General features: G+C 42.3%; 1 protein-coding gene across 3 annotated transcripts in view; it reads left to right on the top strand.

Moving 5' to 3' along the window:
* ccdc186 (coiled-coil domain-containing protein 186) overlaps positions 1-25,905 on the top strand; it is a 130,478-nt gene that overhangs the window by 80,920 nt on the left and 23,653 nt on the right. For 2 of the 3 annotated variants that reach the window (XM_068052951.1, XM_068052949.1), the window contains exons 10-14: positions 1,775-1,917; positions 3,366-3,621; positions 7,019-7,208; positions 7,348-7,443; positions 8,429-8,639. In XM_068052951.1, the coding sequence (XP_067909052.1) occupies positions 1,775-1,917; positions 3,366-3,621; positions 7,019-7,208; positions 7,348-7,443; positions 8,429-8,639 (896 nt within the window). The remainder of the gene's footprint in view (positions 1-1,774; positions 1,918-3,365; positions 3,622-7,018; positions 7,209-7,347; positions 7,444-8,428; positions 8,640-25,905) is intronic. The other variant, XM_068052950.1, reaches the window with a different exon arrangement.

Genomic DNA, 25,905 nt, shown 5'->3' with positions numbered 1-25,905 from the left:
TAAAAAAGCAACAAAGTACTGTTTTAAAAGCATATGAAATAGGAGCAGGAGCAGGCCATATGTTCCCTCAAGCCTACTCTGCCATTCAGTAAGATCATGGCTGATCTTCTACCTCAGGTCCACTTTCCTGCCTGATTGCCATATCCCTTTCATTCCCTTAGAGTCTAAAAATCTATCAGTCTCAGCCTTTAATATACCCAGAGACTGAGCATCCATAGCATTTTGGAGGAAAGAATTCAAAGATTCACAATCCTCTAAGTGAAGAAATTTCTTTTCATCTCAGTCCTAAATGGCTGCCCCGTTATCCTGAGACTTAATTCTACACTCTCCAGCCCAAGGATTTAGCTTCCCAGCATCTACCCTATCAGGCCCCCTCAGAATCTTGTATGTTTCATTCTTCTAAACGCAAGAAAGTATTGGCCCATTCTACCCGATCTCTCCTCATAGGGACAACCCTCTTATCCTAAAACTCAATTTAGTAAACCTTTATTACACCACCACTCAGGCAAGTATATCCTTCCTCTGGTACAGAGAACAAAACTCGACACAATAGTTCAGGCCTGGTCTTGCCAAAGCCCTTTACAATTTCACACACTTCTCTGAACCACAAGGTTCCGGGTTCAAGTCCCACTACAGGACTTGAACTCAAAACTCAAGGCCAGTTTGGTGCAGTACTTGAGAGTGTCGAAGCTGCTGTCTTTTGGATGAGGTGTTCTACTGAGGCCCTGCCTGCCTTCTCGGGGAAATAAAAGATTCCGTGGCAATATTCTGAAGAAGAGCAGGGGAGTTATCCCTGGTGTCCTGACCAATATTTATCCCTCAATAAACATCACAAAAAAGATTATCTGGTCATTATCGCATTGCCGTTTCTGGAATCTTGCTGTGTGCAAATTGCTGCATTTATAACAGTGACTACTCTTCAAAAGTACTTCATTGACTGTAAAGCAGTTTGAGACGCCTGGTGGTTGTGAAAGATGCTATTTAAATGCAAGTCCTTTTACCATATTAAAAAAATTCTGTTTTTCTATTCCACCTACCAAAGTGAGTAACTTCACATTTTCCACATTTTACTCCATCTGCTACCTTCTTAACTAGCTTAACCTGCCTATATCCCTTTCCAGACTTTGTCGTCCTCAGAGCTTACTTTTCCACCTAGCTTTGTATCGTTAGGAAGCGTTGCACTCTGTCTCTTTATCTAAGTTATTAAATTGTAATATATTTAATATAGATTGTAAATAGCAAAGGCCCCAGCACTGATGCTTGCAGCACCCTATTAGTAACAGCCTGCAAATTACTAGTTTATTCCTACTCTATCCTTTAACCAGTCCTTAATCCATGTATTACCCCCAACCCTATGAGCCTTTATCTTGAGTAATAGACTTTCGGTGTGGCACCTTGTCGAATGCCTTTTGAAAATTCAAATATACTGCGCTGCCTGGTTCCTCTTTATCGCCCCTGTTAGTTACATTCTCAAACAAACTCTTAGATTTGTCAACCACGATTTCCCATTCATAAAATCACGTTGACTCTGCCTGTTCATACTATGATTTTCTAAGTGCCCTGTTACCACTTGTTTCGACTTGTTGAAAAGGTATTTTGCTGAGTTAACTGGGGAAGCCATAGGGAATGCTCCAGTTGGCTTATGGTGTACCTCCATTAGGATGATTCAAAACCAGTCTGGGTTCTTGTTGGTTATCATTACCATTCTACACAAATAGCTTTGTTTTTGTGGCCTCACTTTCTTCAGTAATTCTGTTATTCCATCCTCACTCAGGTCAGATGTCTTGAGGATGAGCGTTTGAGGACTGAAGATGAACTGTCAAAATATAAAGAAATCATCAACCGACAGAAAGCGGAATGCCAGTCTTTGCATGAACGAGTAAAGACAGTAAACCACTTGCAAGAACAGCTTGAAAGGTGAAGGCTATGCTGTATTATTGGTTAGACATAATTGTTTATTTTGTATATTATATTAACCGTTAACATACACATGGTCATGAGCTCTCCTATAATGATGATGATTGCTTGAGGAGGTCGGAAAGGAGTTTTCCAGAGTTTTTTTTCGCCTTATTGGCCCTGGGTTTTTCTGGAGTTTTTTTTGCCTTCGCAGGCTGGTGGGGGAAGGTAAATGTCTCATCATGATGCTCCGGGCTTCATGAGTATCGGGCAGGCTTGATGGACCAGCAGGTCTTTTCATACTTGGCCATTTTTGTAAGCTCGTATAACCATCATCAGGGTGTTGCTTATTCATGCAATAGGCGATTCAAAATATGGACTATGATGAGAGTGGCAAGAAGAGATAATGAAAGGGCTACGGAGAATAGAGTGCAGGACTCCTTTCTTAACCAGGATGTAAAAAAGCCCAGCAAGAGAGGGAGCGCTGCTGGAGCTAGTAATGTGAAATGAACCAGAACAGGTTAAGAGAAATGAGCATAGTCTGGGCAATTGTGGCCACATGACAAGTTTTAAAATTAAGATTGAAATTAACATAAATAAGACAAAGACCAAAGTAATGAAGTGGATAAACAGGATGATAATGGAACTTGGGAAAATAAATTACTGAAAGAAATAGAACAGCAGTTGAAAACATTTAAAATGGTGATCAATAGAATCCAGCAGAAACCTATCCTGCTAAAAAGCAAGAACAAACTAGCCAATCATGACACATCATGGATGAATCAAGAAATAAGGAAAAAATTGAAACTAAAAAAAAAAGCATATACTAAGTATATGCAAAGGATAACAAAGGAGAGGATGATAAAAGGGAAGACCAAAAGATTCAGAAAGAAATCAAAAAGTTAAGGCAAAAAGAAACTACAAAACTAAATTATCAAGAAATATAAAAAAGTCAAGTATTGTACAGACACATGAATAAGGGACAGGATGTTCAGAGGGGATTTGAGGAAAAACTTTTCACCCAGATGGTGGTTGGAATCTGGAATACACTGCCTGAAGGGGTGGAGAGGCAAGAACCCTCACAGCATTTAAAAAGTATTTAGATGAGCACTTGAAACACCATAGCATACAAGGCAACGGGTCAAGTGCTGGAAAATGGGATTCGAATAGTTAGGTGCTTGATGGCCAGCACTGACATGATGGGTCGAAGGGCCTGTTTCTGTGCTGGATGACTATGACTCTAGACCAATTGTCAAATTTATGCTCAATTGAGTATGTAGTATATTTGTATAACATAATCAGATTCTGTGTAAAATGTTTTGCAAAAAGTCATACTTTCTTCAGTACATTCTGATTTACAGTAGCCTGGTGTTTAAATCAGCAGGCAAGATTTTTTTTTACAATTTTAAAACTGTTTTCTATAAGTGCAGACCAGTACAGAAAAATAATCTAATGTGATTACATCATAGAAATGAACAAGAGATTCAGTCGCTGAAGGAAGAGGTTGACAGCCTGAATGCGCTCATTACAGATCTGCAGGAAGACATCGAAGGGAGTCGCAAAAAGGAATCTGAGTTGCTTTTGTTTACGGAGAAACTGACCAGCAAAAATGCACAACTTCAGTCTGAGAACAACACACTGCAGACACAGCTTGATAAACTAAATATTCGAGAGCGGGAGCTGAGTGCACAACTTGAAGAGCTGGGCCACACTAATGTTGAGCTGGTAAGACTACAGTAAATATAACAGCCTTCAGATAATAAAGCTTCAGATTTTTCCTTAACGGCTTACATGTTAGTTTCATTTGAGAGAATTCTTCATCGTTAAGTAGTGGAATAAATTTTTAATTATTCCACATCTTTGTGCTAATCATGTCTGAAATATTGGTTGGGCAACCATGTCCTTCATCTTCCCTGATCTGTATGACTTGCTTAATGCTCTATGTGGAAAAGTCCATTTATAGCATGCGTTTAAAAATTTGCTCTGAAATTGTTTGAGAATTCTGTGCTCTCTTTTTCTCCAGGTGTTCTTGAGCCATTTTGGTAATAGAGGATCTCCCTATTGTTTCACATATCTTGGTTATTTCAAATATTCAATTTAATGCTTGAATGTTTAAATTAATTTCAGGTTTTTGTTTTCAATTGATTTCCTATCCTACCACAGCAAATTCAAGAATAAAAATCTAAATGGGGTGTTAATTTTTGAGCAGTTTGTTGTGTGCTGTGTGAATTGCAATTGGAAAGCTGTCTGTATATGCCCTTCCAGGGGACAAAAAAACTTCACAGTGCAATGTTAACATTTTCTGAGTTGTTAAAACATAGTAGCTTACTGTCTCCTGCCTCCTAACATCCAAGCCTGTCCTAATTTGAATGAGCCAACATTGTTTTCCAGTGTGAATTGGTATCCTCTGGCCCTCCATTAAGCCCTCATGGAAACTTTGAACTATATTTGTGGTAACAAAATCCCATTGGAATAATATGTTTTCATTCTTCCTCAGCTTTGTGTATATGAAGAGGATTTGACCTACAGCAACTGTTGGCTAAAGTTCTGTAGAGTACTGTGAATTTATTCATGATTAGTTAAATTATAGTATTTGTACTGTTTGTAATAGAGAAGTGCCCATTTCACAGAAGTGCACTGGCTATTTACGATAAGGGGGAAGCAGGCAATTGATGTGATCCTGAACTTTAGTTATATACTTAAGATGTTGAATACAGATACTTGACAAATGTATGGCAAAAAGAAATTAGTTATATTTTATAAGAAGTATGTTTTCTTTCCTACTGGACAAGTCTACAATAAAAAGAAAACAGAAATTCAGCATTCATGGCAGCCTCAGTCAGAGTGATTACAAATGTGGCTAATATGAGAGTTGGAAAGATCATGTGTTTTTTAAAAATTGGCATCAATGTGCATTGTTGGGGACACTTTACTTGAGTTGGAAGTTTTTAATTTTGATACTGGACTCAAACGTGGAAAAGTAATCGTAGGGATAGCAATGGGCTGTTCATCCCCTCAAGTCTGTTCCGCCATTCTATTAGATTATGGGAGATCTGTACACCATTCCATATAATTTATCCACCCTTGTTCATTATCCCTTGATATCCTTGACTATAGTTCTCTATAGTTCTTGGTCTTGCAAATTCAATTGACCCAGCATCCACAGCCTGTTTGCAGGATGGTAGTGTGTGTGTGTGGTGGTGGGTGCAGTGGTGGACAGGTTCCAGATTTACGCTACCCTTTGTTTGAAAAATTGTTTCCTGAATTAACACTAAATGGCCTAGCCTGAAGTTCACGTTTATGTCCTCTTTTGCTGGATTTTCCCCCACTAGAGGAAAATGTTTCTTAGTATCTGCCCCATCAAAGCTATTGTAAATACCGTAATTTGATCACCTCTTAGCCTTCTAAATTCAACATAGAAACAGGAGTAGGATATTTCGCCCCTCAAGCCTGTTTGCCATTCAGTGAGATCATGGATGATCCATGAAACCACCTTTTCCCATATCCCTTAATACCTTTTGGTTAACACAAATCTACCAATCTGCAATTTAAAACTAACAATCGACTTAATTTTTGTACCAGTTCGCCAGGTTTTAGTGATATGTAGATACCTATATGTACATAAATACCTAAATCCCTTTGCTCCTCCACAGCTGCTTGTGTTTCGCATTAAGAAAATATTTCAAGTTGTTGACCTCTGATAAAAAGTGGATGACTTCACCCTTCCCTGTATTAAACTCCATCTGGCAGAGTTTTGTTTAGTCTGTATCTGTCCCTTTGTAACTTCCTCCCCCTATCCACACAACTTGCTGTGCTTCCCAACTTTCTTGTATGTGTAACTTTTTATTCCTTCCTCCAGGTCATTAATACATATGGTGGAGTGGTGTCCCTCAGGGCTGGGTGTTGAGACCACTGCTTTTTATGATGTATGTTAATCACCTGGACTTGGGTAATGTAGGGCATAATTTCAAAGTTTGCAATTGACACAACTCTGAAATGCAGTAAAGAGACAGGAGAATAGTAACAGACTCCAGGAGGGCAGTAGATGGCAGATGAAATTTAACCCAGAGAAGTGTGAAGTGATCCATTTTGGTCGGAACAATGAGGAGAGGCAATATAAACAAAATGGTAGAATTTTGAACGGTTGTACAAGAATGAAGAGATTCTGGTGGGTGGGGGACAGGGGGCGCGGCGGTGTAGGTACTTAAGTCTCTGAAAGTGGAAGGGCAAGTTGAGAAGGCTGTTAAAAAGGCATGCAACATCCTTGGCTTTATAGGTAGAGGCGTAGAGTAAAAAAAAAAGCAAGGAAGTTATGCAAAACCTTTATAAAACACTGGTTAAGCCCTTGCTACAGTAGTGCTGCCAATTCTGGGTACCACACTTGGTGCCAAGGCCTTAGAGAGGAGACTTGTTGGAATGGCACCACTGAAATACATCAGTTATGTGAGCAGAGATGGTTAAGGGGAAATTTGAAAGAGGAGTTCAAGTTCATCAAGGGTTTTGACAGAGTAAATTAGGACTGTTTCCATTGGCAGAATGGTCAATAACCAGAGTGTAAAGATTTCAGGAAATTGGTTATGATCTGGAATGCTCTGTCTAAAAGGGTACTGGAAGCAAATTCAATAAGTTCCAAATTTTCAGGGCTATGGGGAAAGAGCTGTTGAGTGGGACTAATTGGTAGCTCTTTCAAAGTGCTGGCACAGGCATGATGGGCTGAATGGCCGCTGCTTGTGCTGCATCATTCTATGATAAGAAGCCCAGGCCCCAGTGCAGACACATAGGCAACATCACTCATCACATCCCACCAATCAGACAAGGAGCTATTTACTCTGTCTCTTATCAACCGGCTCATATCAAAAGGGTGCATTCAGTTCTCTGTGCTATGATTAATACAGTAATACTGGTACTGAAAAATAAATCTCTTTCTACTTGGTAACACACTTCCAGTGATGTTTAATACAGATTATGTTCAAAAGGTATTTTTTTAATGTGACCAAAGTAAATTATGATAAATACATAAATAAATGTTTTGAAACCGGACTAGTCACTTTGTCATGGATGACTGAAATGTGCACTTCTTGCCAAAATGTCATTCGATATATTGGCTTTTGTTTGTATACAGGTGGACAGATTGCAGAAAGAACAGCAACTACGACAGCAGGATGTGAAAACTTTGCAGAGTGAGGTGATCTCTGAACAGAAGGAAGTGAGTAAACTGACTTTACAAGTGGAGGAGCTTAAAGATGACCTTGTCACACAGAAACGAAAGAAAGCAACTAACATTAAGGACCTCACGAAACAGCTTCAGCAAGGTAGGTGGAAATTGGAAAAGTATAATAGGATTATAAGTTGAAATCATTCACTTGAGATGATCAAATTTTCACAATATTAGTGTAATTTTATATCAAAACTTCATAAATGTAATTTTAGCATCATGCGGGTTTCTTCCAGCACGACGGCGATTAGAGCAAATGGAAAATGGCAACTATGACAGCAAAGAGGCAAGCAGCATGGGAAGTCGTTCAAGTTCATCAGGTAAAAGAAAAAGTAAATACCACATTACTTCAATTTCAAGGACAAAATAACATTGCGATTTACAGAAGTGGGTTTAAAAAAAAAAGTCTTTCTGCTTTTGCCTATAATGTTAACTTCAAAAACTGGGAAAACATTGAAAATGTGCCCAGCACCAACTTGAGATCTGATAAATTAAGGTGAAGTGGTTGGATAATATCAAGTTGTATTTCAACACTGAAAATCCACATAGTGCTGGAGGTTTTAAAAAAATCAATTCATATTTTTAGCTTTTTTGTTTCCAACCTCCCTCTCATACCCCCCTGCACCCCCACTCCTCGCCGCAGATGTTATTGAGCTTGCTCAAGTGAATTGATCTGCAAATGTCATTGGGGTTTCAACACCATGCCATCCTGTGTGCTTTGTCTTGGTTTACAGCTGATACTTCACATACTGAATTCCCAATCATTGGTATGTTTATGTGAGATTATGTTCAACACGAGCTGGGAACTTCCCTACGGTTGTTTATATACACCTTTTGTAGTGACTTTGCTGTAACTGGAGCAGGTAATCTAAACACTTGACTGAGAATGGGTTGCAACACCTAAAAGTGGAAGAAGTGCGTTTAAAAATGGATAAAACCGAAGCATCCCAGATTCCTGACTCTGGTACTGATCATGTTTTTGAGCTTAGTAACTCCTACAAGCCAACTCTTCCAATATGCTAATTGTCCCAAGTGCTCAACATTCAAGTATTTGAAGTATAGCAAACCCAATTAACCTCCATTCATGGGGAAAATTAATTGTATTAAGGAGGGATTTCTCAAGCCCAACTTGGAAATTGCCCAGTCATTGCATTTATTGAATTTCTAGCAATAAAAGACAACTCTTGCTATAAAATATAATCTTTGTTTAAAACTTTATATTTTCTGAGCCCAGGATAATATAATCATGCTGTTGATGTAAATCCTCATGAATTATTTTCTATTTACTGCAGAAATCATCTTTGTATTGCATTCCAGGTTCTCTCGATGCTCGGTGCAGCAAAGAAGAGCGGTCTCCAGAGAGTACTGGCTGTGCTGTGCAGGCTGACAGTTTCCCTGAAGTGGACAAGGCCGTACTGATCGAACGTATTGTGCGGCTGCAGAAAGCTCATGCACGTAAAAATGAAAAAATTGAATTCATGGAGGATCATATTAAACAGCTGGTGGAGGAAATCCGAAAGAAAACAAGGTGAGTTGATTTATAGAGTCAATGAAACAATATTATTCATCCAATATTTGGCATTTATTGCTAAAGGATTAGAAGATAAAAGTAGGGAAGTGTTGCTGCAACTGTACAAGGCATTAGTGAGATCGCACCTGGAGTATTGTATACAGTTTTGGCCCCCTTACTTGAGGAGGAATGTAGTTGCATTGGAGGCAGTTCAGAGGAGGTTCACTAGATTGATTCCAGAGATGGGGGGTTTGTCTTATGAAGAGAGATTGAGCAGTTTAGGCCTTTACTCTCTAGAGTTTAGAAGAATGAGAGGAGATCTAATTGAAGTATATAAGATGATTAAGGGGATTGGCAAAGTAGACATCGAGAGGATGTTTCCTCTGGTGGGGCAATCTAGAACGAGAGGTCATAGTTTTAGGATAAGGGGTAGCAGATTTAAAACAGAGATGAGGAGAAATTACTTCTCTCAAAGGATCGTGAGTCTGTGGAATTCACTACCCCAGAGTGCAGTGGATGCCGGGACATTGAGTAAATTTAAGGAGGAGATAGACAGATTTTTAATTAGTATAGGGTTGAAGGGTTATGGAGAGCGGGCAGGAAAGTGGAGTTGAGGCCGAGATGAGATCAGCCATGATAGTATTGAATGTCGGAGCAGGCTCGAGGGGCTGAATTGCCTATACCTGCTCCTAGTTCTTATGACCTTATGACTAATATACCTAACAAAAGGTCAATTTCATTAAGACTGCCAGTTCCAGTTCTGAATGCCATTTGGGATCTAGCCCACTTTGTTGTTTTAAACCGAACATTATAGAGGGTAGTGGTTTTGTTGTCAGATGCTTGGTTTTATTGACTGGCATGACTGCAACAAGCATTACTTGGCAATTACAGCAATGGATTCCATTACCTTGCATTTCAATGGCCATTTTGGTTTTTCCCTTGCCTACTGTTTCTCTGAAGCAGTTTAGATATTGAAGAATGGTTGCCTTCTGTTTCATAAATTGGAGCTGCATTGAATTTGAAGCTAAAATGATTTGACAACTAAAAACTGCATTACCACTCTTGGAGGAGATAAACTGAAAATTCCCAAGTCTGGTTTGAAAATTTAATATGCACCAGGTCAGAATGAGGTTTTAAAAAACAGTGATTCCTGACAACACACCGGCCGCTGATGTCATCGGAGTGCGCCAAGCTTTGCACATCTGCAGCGACATCTTGTCAGGATTTAGTAGCGTATGCACGGGATGACATCATCTCATAGCACTAACATCATTGCGTATCTGCGCCAAGCCCATCTTCGCGCATGCGCTATAAAGCATCATCGGGTATCCACCCCCCCCCCCCACCCCCCGAAACCTGGCTGGGGGAAGCGGCAGAATGGGAGACTTTGAGGCTGGAGCTCTCCCCCCTCAGCCTTGGCGCTTCTTCCCCTCAGCCTCTCACTCCAGACCTAATTGCTTTCCCCCCCACATCCCTGGCCGATTGTTCCTCGCTTCGCGCCAGCTCGCTCTCCGGTTGGTCGGTCTTTCACGCCCCTCCCTCCTCTTCACCCGCTAGCTCTGGGCCACGCCGCTTCCCTCTTCTTGGCCACTTGCTCCGACGTCACCCTGTCACTCCTTGTGGCCTGCCTTGCTTCTTCAGGTGGCGCGTGGTGACTGATGAAACGTGGGAGTGAGTGGCCGAGAGGAGGGAGGCGGCGGTGCCGAGAACTAATTGTTGGGGGGTGGGGGGGGGGGGGCGGTGCGGTGCAAAAGACTGACTGACTGGAGAGCGGGGTGGCGTGAGCAGGGAACAATCGACCAGGGCAGTGGGGCAGGGGGTGGGGAGCAGCGCGGTCTGGAGCAAGCAGTTGAAGGGGTGAAGCGGCCAGTGGGGAGGAGGGGGGGAAAGCAAGTTGCCGAGGGGAGTGCGCGGCCAGGGGGTGGGAGCTAGTTGCTGCATTCGGGTGAGATCAGTTCTGGTCAATCATATAACCCAATCAGGGTAACGAATAGGCAGCACATTTTATACTCTGCCCAGTTTCTTTCCATCGATCGGGATGCCAATTCACTCTCTTCCAATGGAAATTCAATCATAATTGTATTTAATAGGATTACTGGAATATTAAATAGATCTGAGGATTACAGTTAGTATCCTTTAACTACATAGTAGCATATTATTGGACTTCCATCCAACTTAATGTAAGGTTAGTTTGCTACAACATCTAGCCATAAGCATTTCCTGTGATAAATTGAGCAGCACTATCTTTAGTCCTGGCAGCTGCTTGAAGGTCACAGAAACGGACGTTCCAGTTGAAAAGCCTGCATTTGCGCATGTGCAAGTACTGCGCCACCTAGTGGTTGCGTTGTCAGCAAACACAGCCTTTTAAAAAAAAAAAACAAATCCTGTGTTCATTGTCTGTTCTCTGATTCTCTGCTTTTGGGCATCTTGCTGTCTTTAGGCCTCTCAAACTTAGCATTGCTGTCATTTTTGTATCTGATTCTTTGGGCTGAACTTTGACAGAGGTAAGGGAGGGGGGTGGGGTGCAGAGTTTCTGTCGGGAAACCTGGAAGTTTGGGTTTCCCTGGATGCTATGGAGTTTTGGCTCCACAGCATGCTACGTTTTGGTTTGACAGATTCTCTGCCTGGAAGTCAGGCTGATAGACTTGGCTTCCAGTCGAGTGGGTAACAATCCGGAGCAGGCTGCAGCTGCAGGTAAGTCGCTAGCTGTTGCTAGTGGGAACATGGTTGGTACTACCCCAGGGGTTGGGGGAGGTCCAGTCCCACCCCTGGGGGAGTCTGGGTGGGGGGAGGGAGCTTGGTGAGCCAGTGATGAGCACCTAGCTTCTCCCCAAAGCTGTCCAAAGGAGGTTAAATCAAAGGCTACCATATTCATCAAAATATTTAAATGGCCAACCAGTCTAATGGATGTCTGTCCCTTGTCCTGCCTCTCTCAAACACGCAAGTGGGCAGGTTAGAGGTGGGACAAAGGGTGAGTTTGAGATTTTTCAGGTTTTAACATCTCACCTGATCCGAACACAACTGTTTTCGTGAGTTTCATCCCTTTATCGCTATGTCTCATACTCTTATGCCTATTAGACATGTTCCCTGATGCTGTCTGTGTATGTTGTTATGAAAGTGATTCTGTTTTTAAATTATTTTTAAGGAATTTATAGTTAAACTGAATAAATGTTGGATCAGTTTTTTGATCAAGCGGGCAGTGAGGGAGCTAGATTGGCAAGTGTTTGCTGGTTGTCACATGGCTCGGGTTAGGCTTCAAACAGAAACACTGGCAACTGAGGCACAAAAGTGACAAGCACTCCTTTCATTGGACAAGCCCAGTAATAGCGGAGTGCACCTGGGATGGGCAGAAAAAAACTCGCCAAGTTTTCTGGTTGTTAGTCAGTGGGTGTGTGTGTTACCATCTGGAAGGAGAGAAAAGTCAAGTGCTGATGAAGTATCAAAAAAGGACAGAAAAAGGAGAGAATTCCAAGGAAGAACAGAAGACTACAACCCAGCTCGCTCTCCCATAATTCCCTAAAAGATTCTGTGAAGTTCACTGTGTCAATTCGTCTTGTTTCCTGTATTTCAAGAAAGCCTGTTAAAAATAATTCTCAGCACTGCCTGAAGAGAACTATTCTGAAAGATTGGTGGCCTGCCTGTATGTGTTCGAAGGTTGGACTCTGTGCAATTTGGGGCAGCATGTCTCATCTATGTGCAATTTGGGGCAGCATGTCTCATCTATTTTTTTTTTCCAGGGGTGGGCAAGTGATCAGCCCGAGTGTGTTTTTTTTGTATGTAATAGAGCTCTGATCTAAAAATCCTTTTTTTTACTTTATTGGTTAACCTGTGTGTGTGTGATTGTGAAGGGACTGAGGTAAAAATGGACTATAAAATTTGGTAAAGGTAGAAAGAGGACTTTATAAAATGTATTGAATTTTTAAAAAATTATGTGATATTGTTTTACTTCAGTACTAGTTAAAACTTGTTTTATAATCAGTTAATTTTGTTGTTCAGTAAAGAATCCTGGTTAGTGTGTTATATTCTGGGGAAAAATATTGTATCTGGTTGACTGTTTTCACTAAGTGGGAAATTTAAAGAAAAAATGGTGTGACCTGGTGGAGAAGTGGGACTGAATTAACAGTGTATTCCTCGCGCCTCGGTCGTAATGACGTGTATGCATCTCTATCTCTCTTCCACTGTCGCTTTCTTTTTTAAAAAAAAGGCTGCTTTTGCTAACAACGTAACCACTGGGTGGCGCTGCACTGGCACATGCACAAATGCAGCCTGTTCAACTAAAACGTCACAGTCAGCGACGTTCAGGCAGCTGCCTGGACTAAAGATAGCGCTGCTATCTCACGTTATGCGATGACGTTATCTGCGCATGCACAAACCAGTCCTGGCAATTTACGCGATAACGTCATCTGTGCATGTGCCAACCGGTCCTGGCAATGCGGAACGCAGCGCACGCGCAGAGAGCAGGAGCCCATTTGCGCATGTCTGCAAGTTGGTGCAGTCGGATGATGTCAGCAGCTGGCTGCATTGTCAAGAATCACTTTGTTAAAAAAATAACTGTGCCTCTCAAATGGCAACACAAAATGGATTTATAAAGTCAAAAATACTGTAAAAGGTAAAGTAGCACTACTGCTGATCTACAATAGTGCATAGTTGATTGTGTTAAAAGCAAAAAAAGTAATTAAAAGCTAAAGAAAGTACAATATGTGAATTACTTTTTTTTCTTAAAAGATGTAATGAATAGCACTTCAATATAAGTGTGGCAATAGCTCGAGATCTATGGAAACTTGGGAATATCAGCTGGAATTGGTTTCTGATCCTCCTGACCAATGACTGTCTTTTAGTTTTTTTAAGTTCAAAAGATTAAAATGAAATTCATCATTGGCAACCTAATGAAAGTTGTTTTGAAAAAAAATTAATTTTCCAACTGCAGAATAACATTGATCGCAATAAATCACTAGGTATTTGGGGACTGAACAATGGCCCAATGTGTACAGATTAACACAGAACAATTACTTTATTCCAATTACAGTAGTTTAAAAAAATCCATTGATTCAAAGCACTTTATTGTATATAATATAGTTCATATTTTAACACTTGCATTACCTTATTGAGAAGTGGATAAAATTATATAGATCTTTTAAGTCCATGATCTGACCTTCAAAGTCTATGTTGGGAACAATGAGTACTTGCATTTATATATTGCTTTTACTGTAAAGAAATGTTCCAGGGCACTTTATTATTGGGAGTAAGGAAAATGAATTCTTGCCAAGAAAGATGAAATTAGAAGGTGCGACTGGAAAGCTTGGTTTTGAGAAGAATTTTGAGTGGAGAGGTGAATAACTTTAGGGAGGAAGTTCCACAGAACAGGAGGCAGATAACTGAAGGCATACGTTGGGGTTTCAGCAGCAGCGTGACTACCTTGGGGTGAATGAGTGCACCATTACTAGGTGGTAAGAATAGGATGCAGGGTTTTAAACTTGACTTCAAGTTGAATTTGATGCCAAGATTGTAAATAGTCTGGTTAAACTTGAGTGGGAGTTCTCAAGGACAGTGATGGAGTCGGTGGGAAGAGAGTAAATGTTTTGGCAGGACTTGATAATGGCTTTGTTCTTCTCAATGTTTAGTTGGAGTAGGTTGTGACTGATTTGTGACTTCATGTCAAGCCAGCAGTCAATGAGCATGGAGGCAGTCAGGGAACTAAGAGCAGTGGTGGTGAGGTATAGCAGGTTATCCTCAGTGTATAGTGAAAGCAGAGGATGTAATGTAAACTAAGAAGGGATCAGGGATATATCCTGGGGATCCCAGAATGTTGCTTTGCAGGGGATGAAAGAGAAGCACTGTTGTATTCGGATAGGTAGGACAGGAACCACCTAAAAGCTGTCCCGTGGAACCAGATGATAGACAAGAGGCAGTGGAGGAGGTTGGTCTGGTGAAATCTATCAAATGGAAACGTCCAGAAGGTATCGTGCATCATGGTTACAGTCACAGTGGATGTCTTTAATGATTATATTTAAAATAAAAACTGCTGCCGTTCGAGAAAAAGCACTTTATGGCTGAAGGCAGTGCTAGAATTTGAATTGGAACCACTTGCTCGTGTAGAGAGATAACACTGGCATGGCCCAGTTGGGCTGACCATTTGTTTGTGTGTTGTAAATTTGGTGTATTTATATGGAAAGCAAATTATAACAACTCTACAGTAGTCTACAATTTAGTAGAGAGATGCTAATAATACCATTTAAACATGATTATTATACACAAGTCATTCCTTATTTAGAGGGAGAGCGGTGGTGTAGTGGTATTGTCACTGGACTAGTAACCCAGAGACCCAGAGTATTGCTCTGGGGACATGGGTTCGAATCTCACCACAGCAGAAGATGGAATTTAAATTCAATTAATAAATCTGGAATTAAAAAGCTAGTCTAATGGCCGTGAAACCATTGTCGATTGTTGTAAAAACCCATCTGGTTCACTAATTTCCTTTAGGGAAGGAAATCTGCTGGCCTACATGTGACTCCAAACCCACAACAATGTGGTTGACTCTGATATGCCCTAGCAGCTAACCTAGTATCTAAATCGCTACAAAGTCAATAAAAAAAGAATGAAACCAGACGGACCATCCGACATCGACCTAGGCATTGGAAACAGCAACGGCAAACCCAGCCCTGTCGACACTGCAAAGTCTTCCTTACTAACATCTGGGGGCTTGTGCCAAAGTTGGGAGAGCTGTCCCACAGACTAGTCAAGCAACAGCCTGACATAGTCAAACTCACGGAATCATACCTTACAGACAATGTCACAGACGCTGCCATCACCATCACCGGGTATGTCCTGTCCCGCCGGCAGGACAGACCCAGCAGAGGTGGTGGCACAGTGGTATACAGTCAGGAGGGACTTGCCCTGGGAGCCCTTAACATTGACTCTGGACCCCATGAAGTCTCAGGGCATCAGGTCAAACATGGGCAAGGAAACCTCCTGTTGATTACCACCTACTGCCCTCGTTCAGCTGATGAGTCAGTGCTCCTCCTTGTTGAACACCACATGGAGGAAGCACTGAGGGTGTAGAATGTATTCTGGGTGGGGGACTTCAATGTCTATCACCAAGAGTGGCACCACTACTGACTGAGCTGGCCAAGTCCCAAAGGACATAGCTGCTAGACTGGTTATGCGACAGGTGGTGAGGGAACCAACAAGAGGGAAAAACAGACTTGACCTCGTCCTCACCAATCTGCCTGCCGCAGATGCCTCTGTCCATGACAGTATTGGTAGGAGTGACCACCGCACAGTCCTTGTTGAGTTGAAGTCCCACCTTCACATTGAGGATACCCTCCATCATGTTGTGTGGCACTACCACCGTGCTAAATGAGATAGATTTCGAACAGATCTAGCAATGCAAAACTGGGCATCCATGAGGCGCTGTGGACCATCAGCAGAAGCAGTATTGTACTCGACCACAATCTGTAACCCCATGGCCCGGCATATATCCCACATTCTACCATTACCATCAAGCCAGGAGACCAACCCTGGTTCAATGACAAATGCAGGAGGGCATGCCAGGAGCAGCACCAGGCATACCTCAAAATGCGGTGTCAACCTGGTGAAGCTACAACACAGGACTACTTGCATGCCAAACTGAATAAGCAACATATGATAGAGCGAAGCAATCCCATAGTCAACGGATCAAATCTAAGCTCTGCTGTCCTGCCACATCCAGCCGTGAATGGTGGTGGACAATTAAACAACTAACTGGAGGAGGTGGCTCCACAAATATCCCCATCCTCAATGATGGAGGAGCCCAGCACATCAGTGCGAAAGATGAGGCTGAAGCATTTGCAACAATCTTCAGCCAGAAGTGCCGAGTTGTTGATCCATGTCGGCCTACTCCCGAAGTCCCCAGATGCCAGACTTCAGCCAATTCGATTCACTCCACGTGATATCAAGAAAAGACGGAAGGCACTGGATACTGCAAAGGCTGTGGGCCCTGACAATATTCCGGCAATAGTACTGAAGATCTGTGCTCCAGAGCTTGCTGCGCCCCTAGCCAAGCTGTTGAAGTACAGCTACAACACTGGCATCTATCTGACAATGTGGAAAATTGCCCAGGTATGTCCTGTGCACAAAAAGCAGGACAAGTCCAACCCGGACAATCTTCTCTATTATCAATAAAGTGATGGAAGGCGTCATCAAAAATGCCATCAAGTGACACTTGCTTAGCAATAACATGCTCAGTGACACTCAGTTTGGGTTCTGCCAGGGCCACTCAGCTCCTGACCTCATTACAGCCTTGGTTCTAACATGGACAAAAGAGCTGAACTCGAGGTGAGAGTGATAGCCCTTGACATCAAGGCAGCATTTGACAGAGTATGACATTAAGGAGCCCTAGCAAAACTGGAGTCAATGGGAATCGGGGATGGAAACCTCTTTGCTGGTTGGAGTCATACCAAGCGCAAAGGAAGATGGTTGTGGTTCTTGGAGGTCAATGATCTGAGCTCCAGGACATCACTGCAGGAGTTTCTCAGGATAGTGTCCTAGGCCCAACCATCTTCAGCTGCTTCATCAATGACCTTCCTACAATCATAAGGTCAGAAGTGGGGATGTTCACTGATGATTGCACGATGTTCAGCACCATTTGTGACTCCTCAGATATTGAAGCTGTCCATGCAGCAAGCCTTGGACAGTATCCAGGCTTGGGCTGATAAGTGGCAAGTAACATTCGCGTCACAGAAGTGCCAGGCAATGACCATCTCCAACCAGAGAGAATCTAACCATCTCCCCTTGACATTCAACGGCATTACCATCGCTGAATCCCCCACCAACATCCTAGGGGTTATCATTGACCAGAAACTGAACTGGAGTAGCCATATAAATACAAGAGCAGGTCGGAAGCTAGGAATCCTGCGGCGAGTAACTCGCCTCCTGACTCCCCAAAGCCTGTCCACCATCTACAAGGCACAAGTTAGGATTTTGATGGAATACCTTCCACTTGTCTGGATGGATGCAGCTGCAACAACACTCAAGAAGCTCGACACCATCCAGGACAAAGCAGCCCACTTGATTGGCACCCTATGCACAAACATTCATTCCTTCCACCACCAACACACAGTGGCAGCAGTGTGTACCATCTATAAGATGCACTGCAGCAACACACCAGGCTCCTTAGACAGCACCTTCCAAACCCACGACCTCGACCAACTGGAAGGACAAGGGCAGCAAATGCACGGGAACACCACCACCTGCAAGTTCCCCTCCAAGTCACACGCCATCCTGACCTGGAACTATATTGCCATTCTTTTACTGTCGCTGGGTCAAAATCCTGGAACTCCCTTCTTAACAGCACTGTGGGTGTACCCACCTCACATGGACTGCAGCGATTCAAGAAGACAGCTCACCACCACCTTCTCAAGGGCAATTGGGGATGGGCAATAAATGCTGGCTTAGCCAGCAACGCCCAGATCCCATTAATGAATAAAAAAAAGAAAGTTATGATCCAATCTTTGAATTTTTTTTCATGTGAATCAATAAATATGAAGTAACATTTTTGCAAATGTTCTAATAGTATTTGGTGGTTTTCCGGATCTGTGGTAATGAAGCTCCTTTTTATTTTTAGAAGGACAATGATTTGGTTTTATAGCTCTCTACAAATAAACTTTTTTTAATTGCTGGACCTAAAGTAGAAATGGAGAAATGTAAAAGCATCATAAAGTTTTCTTCACATATGGTATGGTTGATCTATGAACAAGCTTTTTTTTTAAACCTTAAAAATTTTTTCTAAGAGTTCAAATTCTTGATGGGTTGAAATATGGATCACAAAGGTCGTAACCTTAAAATTATACCGTTTTAATATGTGTAGCAAACTGACTACAGAATGAGTGCTCTGTGCAATTTCATAGGTAAATGCAGTTTGGTTTAAGGCAGACTGAAAGAAGATTGTTCAGAACTCCATTTAAATTCGAATAAAGGTCATTAAGCCACCATATTGTTGAAGCTCTTTACTGTTTTGCATCATGAATGGCATATTTGAAACAAAAGGATAATTCAAAGCTAGCGGCTACTTTTATGTTTTAATGGATAATCCAAGTAGTCCAAACAGCAGTGTTATGCAGGGTGCTTTTAATGTAATACATTACCATCTGTTCTAAGCATCAAAGAACCAGAATTTTCTTCAGTGTTTAATGACCAACATGTATTTTAGATAAATCTGAATGGGAATATAGGAAGAGGAGTAGGCCATACAGCCCCTTGAGCATATGCCACCTTCTGTTAGATTGTGGCTGACCTATTTACCCTCATTTTCTCCAATTTCCTTGATGCCAAAATCTAACCATCTTAGTCTTGAAAGTTTTAGTCGACCCAGCCTTCGTGGGGCCTTTTGGGGAAAGATTACAGTTTTCCTTCGTGTGAAATAATGCTTTCTGCTAACTGGCTATCTCTACTTCTAAAATGACGTTCCCTGTTCTCGATTCTTCCATCAGAGGAAGTCGTTTCTCTGTATCTACCCAATCAAATTCCTTTACTATTTTAAACACCTCAATTGATTCACCCCTTGACTTTATGAACTCGGGGCATACAAATCCAAGTTTTTAGAACCATGTCATAATTTAACCCTTTAAAAAAGACAAGAGGAGGTATCTCTTAATTTACTGCTAATCTCAAAGAATATATATTAATTCTACTTCCCTGAGGCAACTGCAAAGAAATATCAGGAGCAGGGAAAATGTCTTAACATGCCTATTGTAGATCTTTGAAAGGCTTTTGAACAGGTTAGCAACAAGGGCTATTTTCAGTTGCTGGAGAGTTGGTTGCTCTCAAAGAACAAAGAACAGTACAGCACAGGAACAGGCTATTTGGCCCTCCAAGCCTGCGCCGATCTTGATGCCTGCCGAAACTAAAACCTTCTGCACTTCTGGGGACTGTATCCCTCTATTCCCATCCTATTCATGTATTTGTCAAGATGCCTCTTAAACGTCGCTATCGTACCTGCTTCCACCACCTCCCCCGGCAGCAAGTTCCAGGCACTCACCACCCTCTGTGTAAAGAACTTGCCTCGCACATCCCCTCTAATCTTTGCCCCTCTTACCTTAAACCTATGTCCCCTAGTAACTGACTCTTCCACCCTGGGAAAAAGCTTCTGACTATCCACTCTGTCCATGCCGCACATAACTTTGTAAACCTCTATCATGTCGCCGTTCCACCTCCGTCGTTCCAGTGAAAACAATCCGAGTTTATCCAGCCTCTCCTCATAGCTAATGCCCTCCAGACCAGGCAACATCCTGGTAAACCTCTTCTGTACCCTCTCCAAAGCCTCCACGTCCTTCTGGTAGTGTGGCGACCAGAATTGCACGCAATATTCTAAGTGTGGCCTAACTAAAGTTCTGTACAGCTGCAGCATGACTTGCCAATTTTTATACTCTATGCCCCGACCGATGAAGGCAAGCATGCCGTATGCTTCCTTGACTACCTTATCCACCTGTGTTGCCACTTTCAGTGACCTGTGGACCTGTACGCCCAGATCTCTCTGCCTGTCAATACTCCTAAGGATTCTGTCATTTACTGTATACTTCCCACCTGCATTAGACCTTCCAAAATGCATTACCTCACATTTGTCTGGATTAAACTCCATCTGCCATTTCTCCGCCCAAGTCTCCAACCGATCTATATCCTGCTGTATCCTCTGACAGTCCTCATCACTATCCGCAACTCCACCAACCTTTGTGTCGTCCGCAAACTTACTAATCAGACCAGCTACATTTTTCTCCAAATCATTTATATATACTACAAACAGCAAAAGTCCCAGCACTGATCCCTGTGGAACACCACTAGTCACAGCCCTCCATTCAGAAAAGCACCCTTCCACTGCTACCCTCCAGTCCTCCTCTGTCTGATTTGATCCTTCCATGATGGTATAATGGTACAATCTATCTGACAGCTTTGAAATTTATAGTGATGTTCAATAGGCATGTGTTTTGATACCAACACTTTTTTGGTGTATTCTTCTCCTGCTTCATTCTGCTTCTCTTTTGCTGAAGATGTAATGCTGTATACAAAATCAGTTGGAAAACTCTTTAATATCACATGCCTAAGTGCAATAAGTAAAATCAAACACTAGTTGTTAGAACTTCTTTTCGCCGATGACATAGGGCTCATCACACACACTGAAGTGGAGCGTAAACAATTTTCCTATAGCCTTTTGCTAACTTGTGATGAATTTGTCCTAAAGACAGTGACATGCTGCACAGTTTGACCGCACCAGATGTTTCATTAGCTAAACCCATGCTGAAAGTTGTACACAAGTTCAGCCACCAAGATTCATCTGTGTATGATAACTTATTGCTAGATGACTAGCTGAATTCTTACATTAGAAAGGCAGCAGCCACATTTGGTCAATTGATTAAGCGTGTGTAAATAATAGGAAATTAGCATCGAACGCCAAGATACAGGTATACCAAATGTGTGCCTTAAGCATACTGCTATATGACAGCAAGCTCTGGACAGCCTATAATAGGCTGGAGAGAAGACTAAACAGTTTCCACATCCACTTCCTTCACTATATTCTAAATACAAGTGGGAATGTAAAATTCCTGACACTGAAGTACTTGAAGAAGCTAAATTGCCAAGTCTGATAACTCTCTTCTCAAATGCTACCTTTGGTAGCTTGGCCACCTAAATCACATGAAAGATGGACACGTTACACAGGATCTCTTGTATGGCAAACTTTCAAATGGTTCAGGGTCACTGGGACAACCTAGGTTCAGGTTCAGAGAGGGACTTTTCAATCTTTAACATCATACCACAAGCTGGGAAGATGTGGCAAACAGACCACACTGAAATGTTGCACTGCATCAAGGAGATAGGTGAGGTAGCTTGGAGAGAGGGTAGAGAAGAGAGTAAAGAGGGAAGCGCTTCAGGTTTTCACAGTCATTATGATGAGTGTTTCATCATTTGATCCTGTGATTTATACCAGCACTACCTGTGGTGAGGATTGTCACTTCAGAATTTAGCCACTCCTAGAACAAAGAACAAAGAAAATTACAGCACAGGAACAGGCCCTTCGGCCCTCCAAGCCTGCGCCGATCCAGATCCTCTATCTAAACCTGTCGCCTATTTTCTAAGGGTCTGTATCTCTTTGCTTCCTGCCCATTCATGTATCTGTCTAGTTACATCTTAAAAGACGCTATCGTGCCCGTGTCTACCACCTCCGCTGGCAACGCGTTCCAGGCACCCACCACCCTCTGCGTAAAGAACTTTCCACGCACATCCCCCCCCCCTAAACTTTTCCCCTCTCACTTTGAACTCGTGACCCCTAGTAATTGAATCCCCCACTCTGGGGGAAAAAGCTTCTTGCTATCCACCCTGTCTATACCTCTCATGATTTTGTACACCTCAATCAGGTCCCCCCGCAACCTCTGTCTTTCTAATGAAAATAATCCTAATCTACTCAACCTCTCTTCATAGCTGGCGCCCTCCATACCAGGCAACATCCTGGTGAACCTCCTCTGCACCCTCTCCAAAGCATCTACATCCTTTTGGTAATGTGGCGACCAGAACTGCACGCAGTATTCCAAATGTGGCCGAACCAAAGTCTTATACAACTGTAACATGACCTGCCAACTCTTGTACTCAGTACCCCGTCCAATGAAGGAAAGCATGCCGTATGCCGCCTTGACCACTCTATTGACCTGCGTTGCCACCTTCAGGGAACAATGGACCTGAACACCCAAATCTCTCTGTACATCAATTTTCCCCAGGACTTTTCCATTTATTGTATAGTTCACTCTTGAATTGGATCTTCCAAAATGCATCACCTCGCATTTGCCCGGATTGAACTCCATCTGCCATTTCTCTGCCCAACTCTCCAACCTATCTATATTCTGCTGTATTCTCTGACAGTCCCCTTCACTATCTGCGACTCCACCAATCTTAGTGTCGTCTGCAAACTTGCTAATCAGACCACCTATACTTTCCTCCAAATCATTTATGTATATTATGGCAAAAAAAACTAAACTGTTTTGGTGCTGATGTAATTTTTTTGAGACCGACAGCTACCCACAGACACATTCTGACACAGACACATTTCCTTTTCTTTGTATTCAAACCCCTTTGAGATCAAGACAAACATTCCATCAACCTTTTTGATTACATTTTGTATCTGTCCACTAGCTTTTACTTCTTTGTGTACACAGACACCAAATTCCTTCCCTCTTCCACAGCTCCTCTCCATTTAAGAAAATATTCCAATTTATTTTTCTCAGATCCAAAATGGATGACCTCACACTTGCACACATTGAACTCCATCTGCTACAGTTTTGCCCATTCACTAAATCTGTCTCCAACCCTTTGTAACTTCCTTTTCTCATCTATGCAACTTATTAAACTTCATCACTTAGCATCATGTGCAACTTTAAGTATGCAACACTCTATTCTTCATAAAAGGTGAACTGCTGAGACCCCAGTACAGTTGTCTGTGAAACACCACTTGTCACATCCCACTAATACAAGACTGTTCTCTTTATCTGTACCCTCTATCTCCTACATCCCGACCAGTTACCAGTCTGTGTCACAAAGTTGTCTTCAATGGGGCGGCACAGTGGCGCAGTGGTTAGCACCGCAGCCTCACAGCTCCAGGGACCCGGGTTCAATTCCGGGTACTGCCTGTGTGGAGTTTGCAAGTTCTCCCTGTGTCTGCGTGGGTTTTCTCTGGGTGCTCCGGTTTCCTCCCACAAGCCAAAAGACTTGCAGGTTGATAGGTAAATTGGCCATTATAAAAATTGTCACTAGTATAGGTAGGTGGTAGGGAAATATAGGGACAGGTGGGGATGTTTGGTAGGAATATGGGATTAGTGTAGGATTAGTATAAATGGGTGGTTGATGTTTGGCACAGACTCGGTGGGCCGAAGGGCCTGTTTCAGTGCTGTATCTCTAATCTAATCTAATCTAATTCCTTGTGCTTTCATTTTTCACAGTGTCTTGTGCAAAACCTTAGCAAATACTTACTGAAAGTACATAAAGACAAACTTCCATAGACACTCCCCTAAATATCATGCCAGTGGCCACCTCAATAATTACGTTTAGATTAGTCAGACATGACCTACCCTTTACAAATCCATGCTGACTCTTTAAGCTTATACTAGTCCAAATGCTCAGTCACTTTGTGCCTGATGATAGATTCCAGTCATGTGCCCAGAGCTGATTAGGTTTGACCTGGTTTCTCTCTCCCTCTTTCCTTAAATAATGGAGTAACATTTGCAATTTTCAGTCCATCGGCTTTAAAAAGCTTCGGAAAATTATGACTAAGGCATCTGCAATTTCTTTTATTTATTCTAATACTCCGGGATGGAAGCCATTCGGTTCTGGAGATTTATCTATTTTTAAGTCAAATAATTTTCTCCATTACCATTTTTTTCCCCACAGTGTTCTTCCCCTTTACTTATAATTAGGTCCTCTTGTATTGTTAGTATTTTGGTCTCATTTTTCATTGTGAAAAATATTTAACGAGTCTGGGATTTATTTATTATCCGTTATAGTCTCGTCTGTAACTGTCTTTAATGGACCATATTCCCTTTGCCACTGTCTTTCTGTGAATGTATTGCTAAAAACTTTTGTTACCTTGACTATCCCTTGCAAGTTTCTTTTGATTTCCTTTTTGCATCTCATTACTTTCTTTGTAACCTTTGTTGCTGGATTTCCAATTTTCCTTGTATTTGTGCAAGCTTTTTCTTGCAGCTTGATACTTTCTCTTATCTCATTTATTGACTATGATTGCTTAACTGCACAAGTGGAGCCTTTGCCTTTTAGGGGTAAGTACTGGTTTTGTAGCGTACCTAATATTTCTTTGTCTACTTCCTGCTGTTTGTAGGTTTACCCATTAACGTTCTGCCCAGTTTTATGTGGTCAATTAATTTGTTTGTCTTCCAAAGTTTATCTTAAATTGAAATCCTGTTTGTGATTCTCCCTTTTCCCTCTCAAACCTATCAAATCCAATCATATGGTCACGATCCATAACAAGTTCCCTTACCGTCAGATTGTTAACTCATTCAGCTTTGCAACAGAAATTTCTAAGCTGTTAAATTTTATTTGTGAAAGTACATTAAATTATTTTTGAATATACACAGTCCCGGTAATTGTCTTAATGGGAATGCTAGAGAAAACGTCCTTTTGTGGAATGCCATCAAACTTTCAAAGAACATGGCTACCAAAGGAGTAGTCAGCATGGTTTTAGCAATAACAACCCATAGCTTACAAAACTATTAAAGTTCTTTAATGGAGTATCTAAGATAGTGGTTAAGAACAATCCAGTAGAAATAATTGACTTGAATTTTCAGAATGTGTTTTTGATCGTGCGGGCTGAATTTTGTGCTGCAGATAGGGCTCCTGGTGCCGGGCCGAAAAAGCAGGAAGAAACCCAACTCTGTTTTCGTGCCCCCCAGAGCAATCCTCCGGTCTTTTTGAATCACAAAGATTTTTCTTTATTACTTCATGGGATGTGAGCGTCGCTGGCTGGGCCAGTATTTATTGCTCATCCCTAATTTTCTTTGCCAACTGAATGACTTATTAGGACATTTCAGAGGGCAGTTTAAGAGTCAGCCACATTGCTGTGGGTCTGGAGTCACATGTAGGCCAGACCAGGTGAGGACGGCAAATTTCCTTCCCTAAAGAACCAGATGAACAACAATCAGCAATGGTTTCATGGTCACCATTGGACTAGCTTTTCAATTCCAGATATTTATTAACTGATTCAAATGTCACCATCTGCCACGCTGGGGTTAGAACCCATGTCCCCAGAGCATAAGCCTGGGTCTCTGGTTACAAGACCAGTGACGCTACCACTATGCCACTGCCTCCTTTAAAGACTTTAAAGGAATGAGGATCCCGCCTCCAAGAGCTGCCGACCAATCAGAGGGTGGGTAGCTCAGCAGTATTGGGAGCAGTGGCCACTGCCGGTACTGCTGAGGCTTTGGATCCAGGCTCAGCAGCGGAACCCTGTAACAGAGATAGGTGAGGTGGGGTTGCCTGGGTCAATCAGCAGGCCCTGGTGAGGGGAGGGTGGTGGTCATTTAATCCAGGGGAAGAGGGGACCCAGAGGGGGTAAAGTTGTTTTAGGTGGAGGTCCTCTGTGGGCCTCAAATTGCCCATGGAGGAAGGAACCCCCCCCCCTCCCCCGCCGTGCCAACCAAGCCTTGTTTTACAAGGTGTCCTCCCCGCACGGTAGAGGCCCCACCCCCCACCACTGGTAAAACCCAGCGGCGGCGGGAAGAGGGCCTCAATTGACCTCTGGGCAGGCAGGTCATGGTTG

The sequence above is a fragment of the Heterodontus francisci genome, chromosome 20 (genome assembly GCF_036365525.1).
Source record: "Heterodontus francisci isolate sHetFra1 chromosome 20, sHetFra1.hap1, whole genome shotgun sequence".
Lineage (NCBI taxonomy): Eukaryota > Metazoa > Chordata > Chondrichthyes > Heterodontiformes > Heterodontidae > Heterodontus > Heterodontus francisci.
Note: the sequence above shows the minus strand (reverse complement) of the source record. Positions and strands in the feature narration are given on the sequence as shown.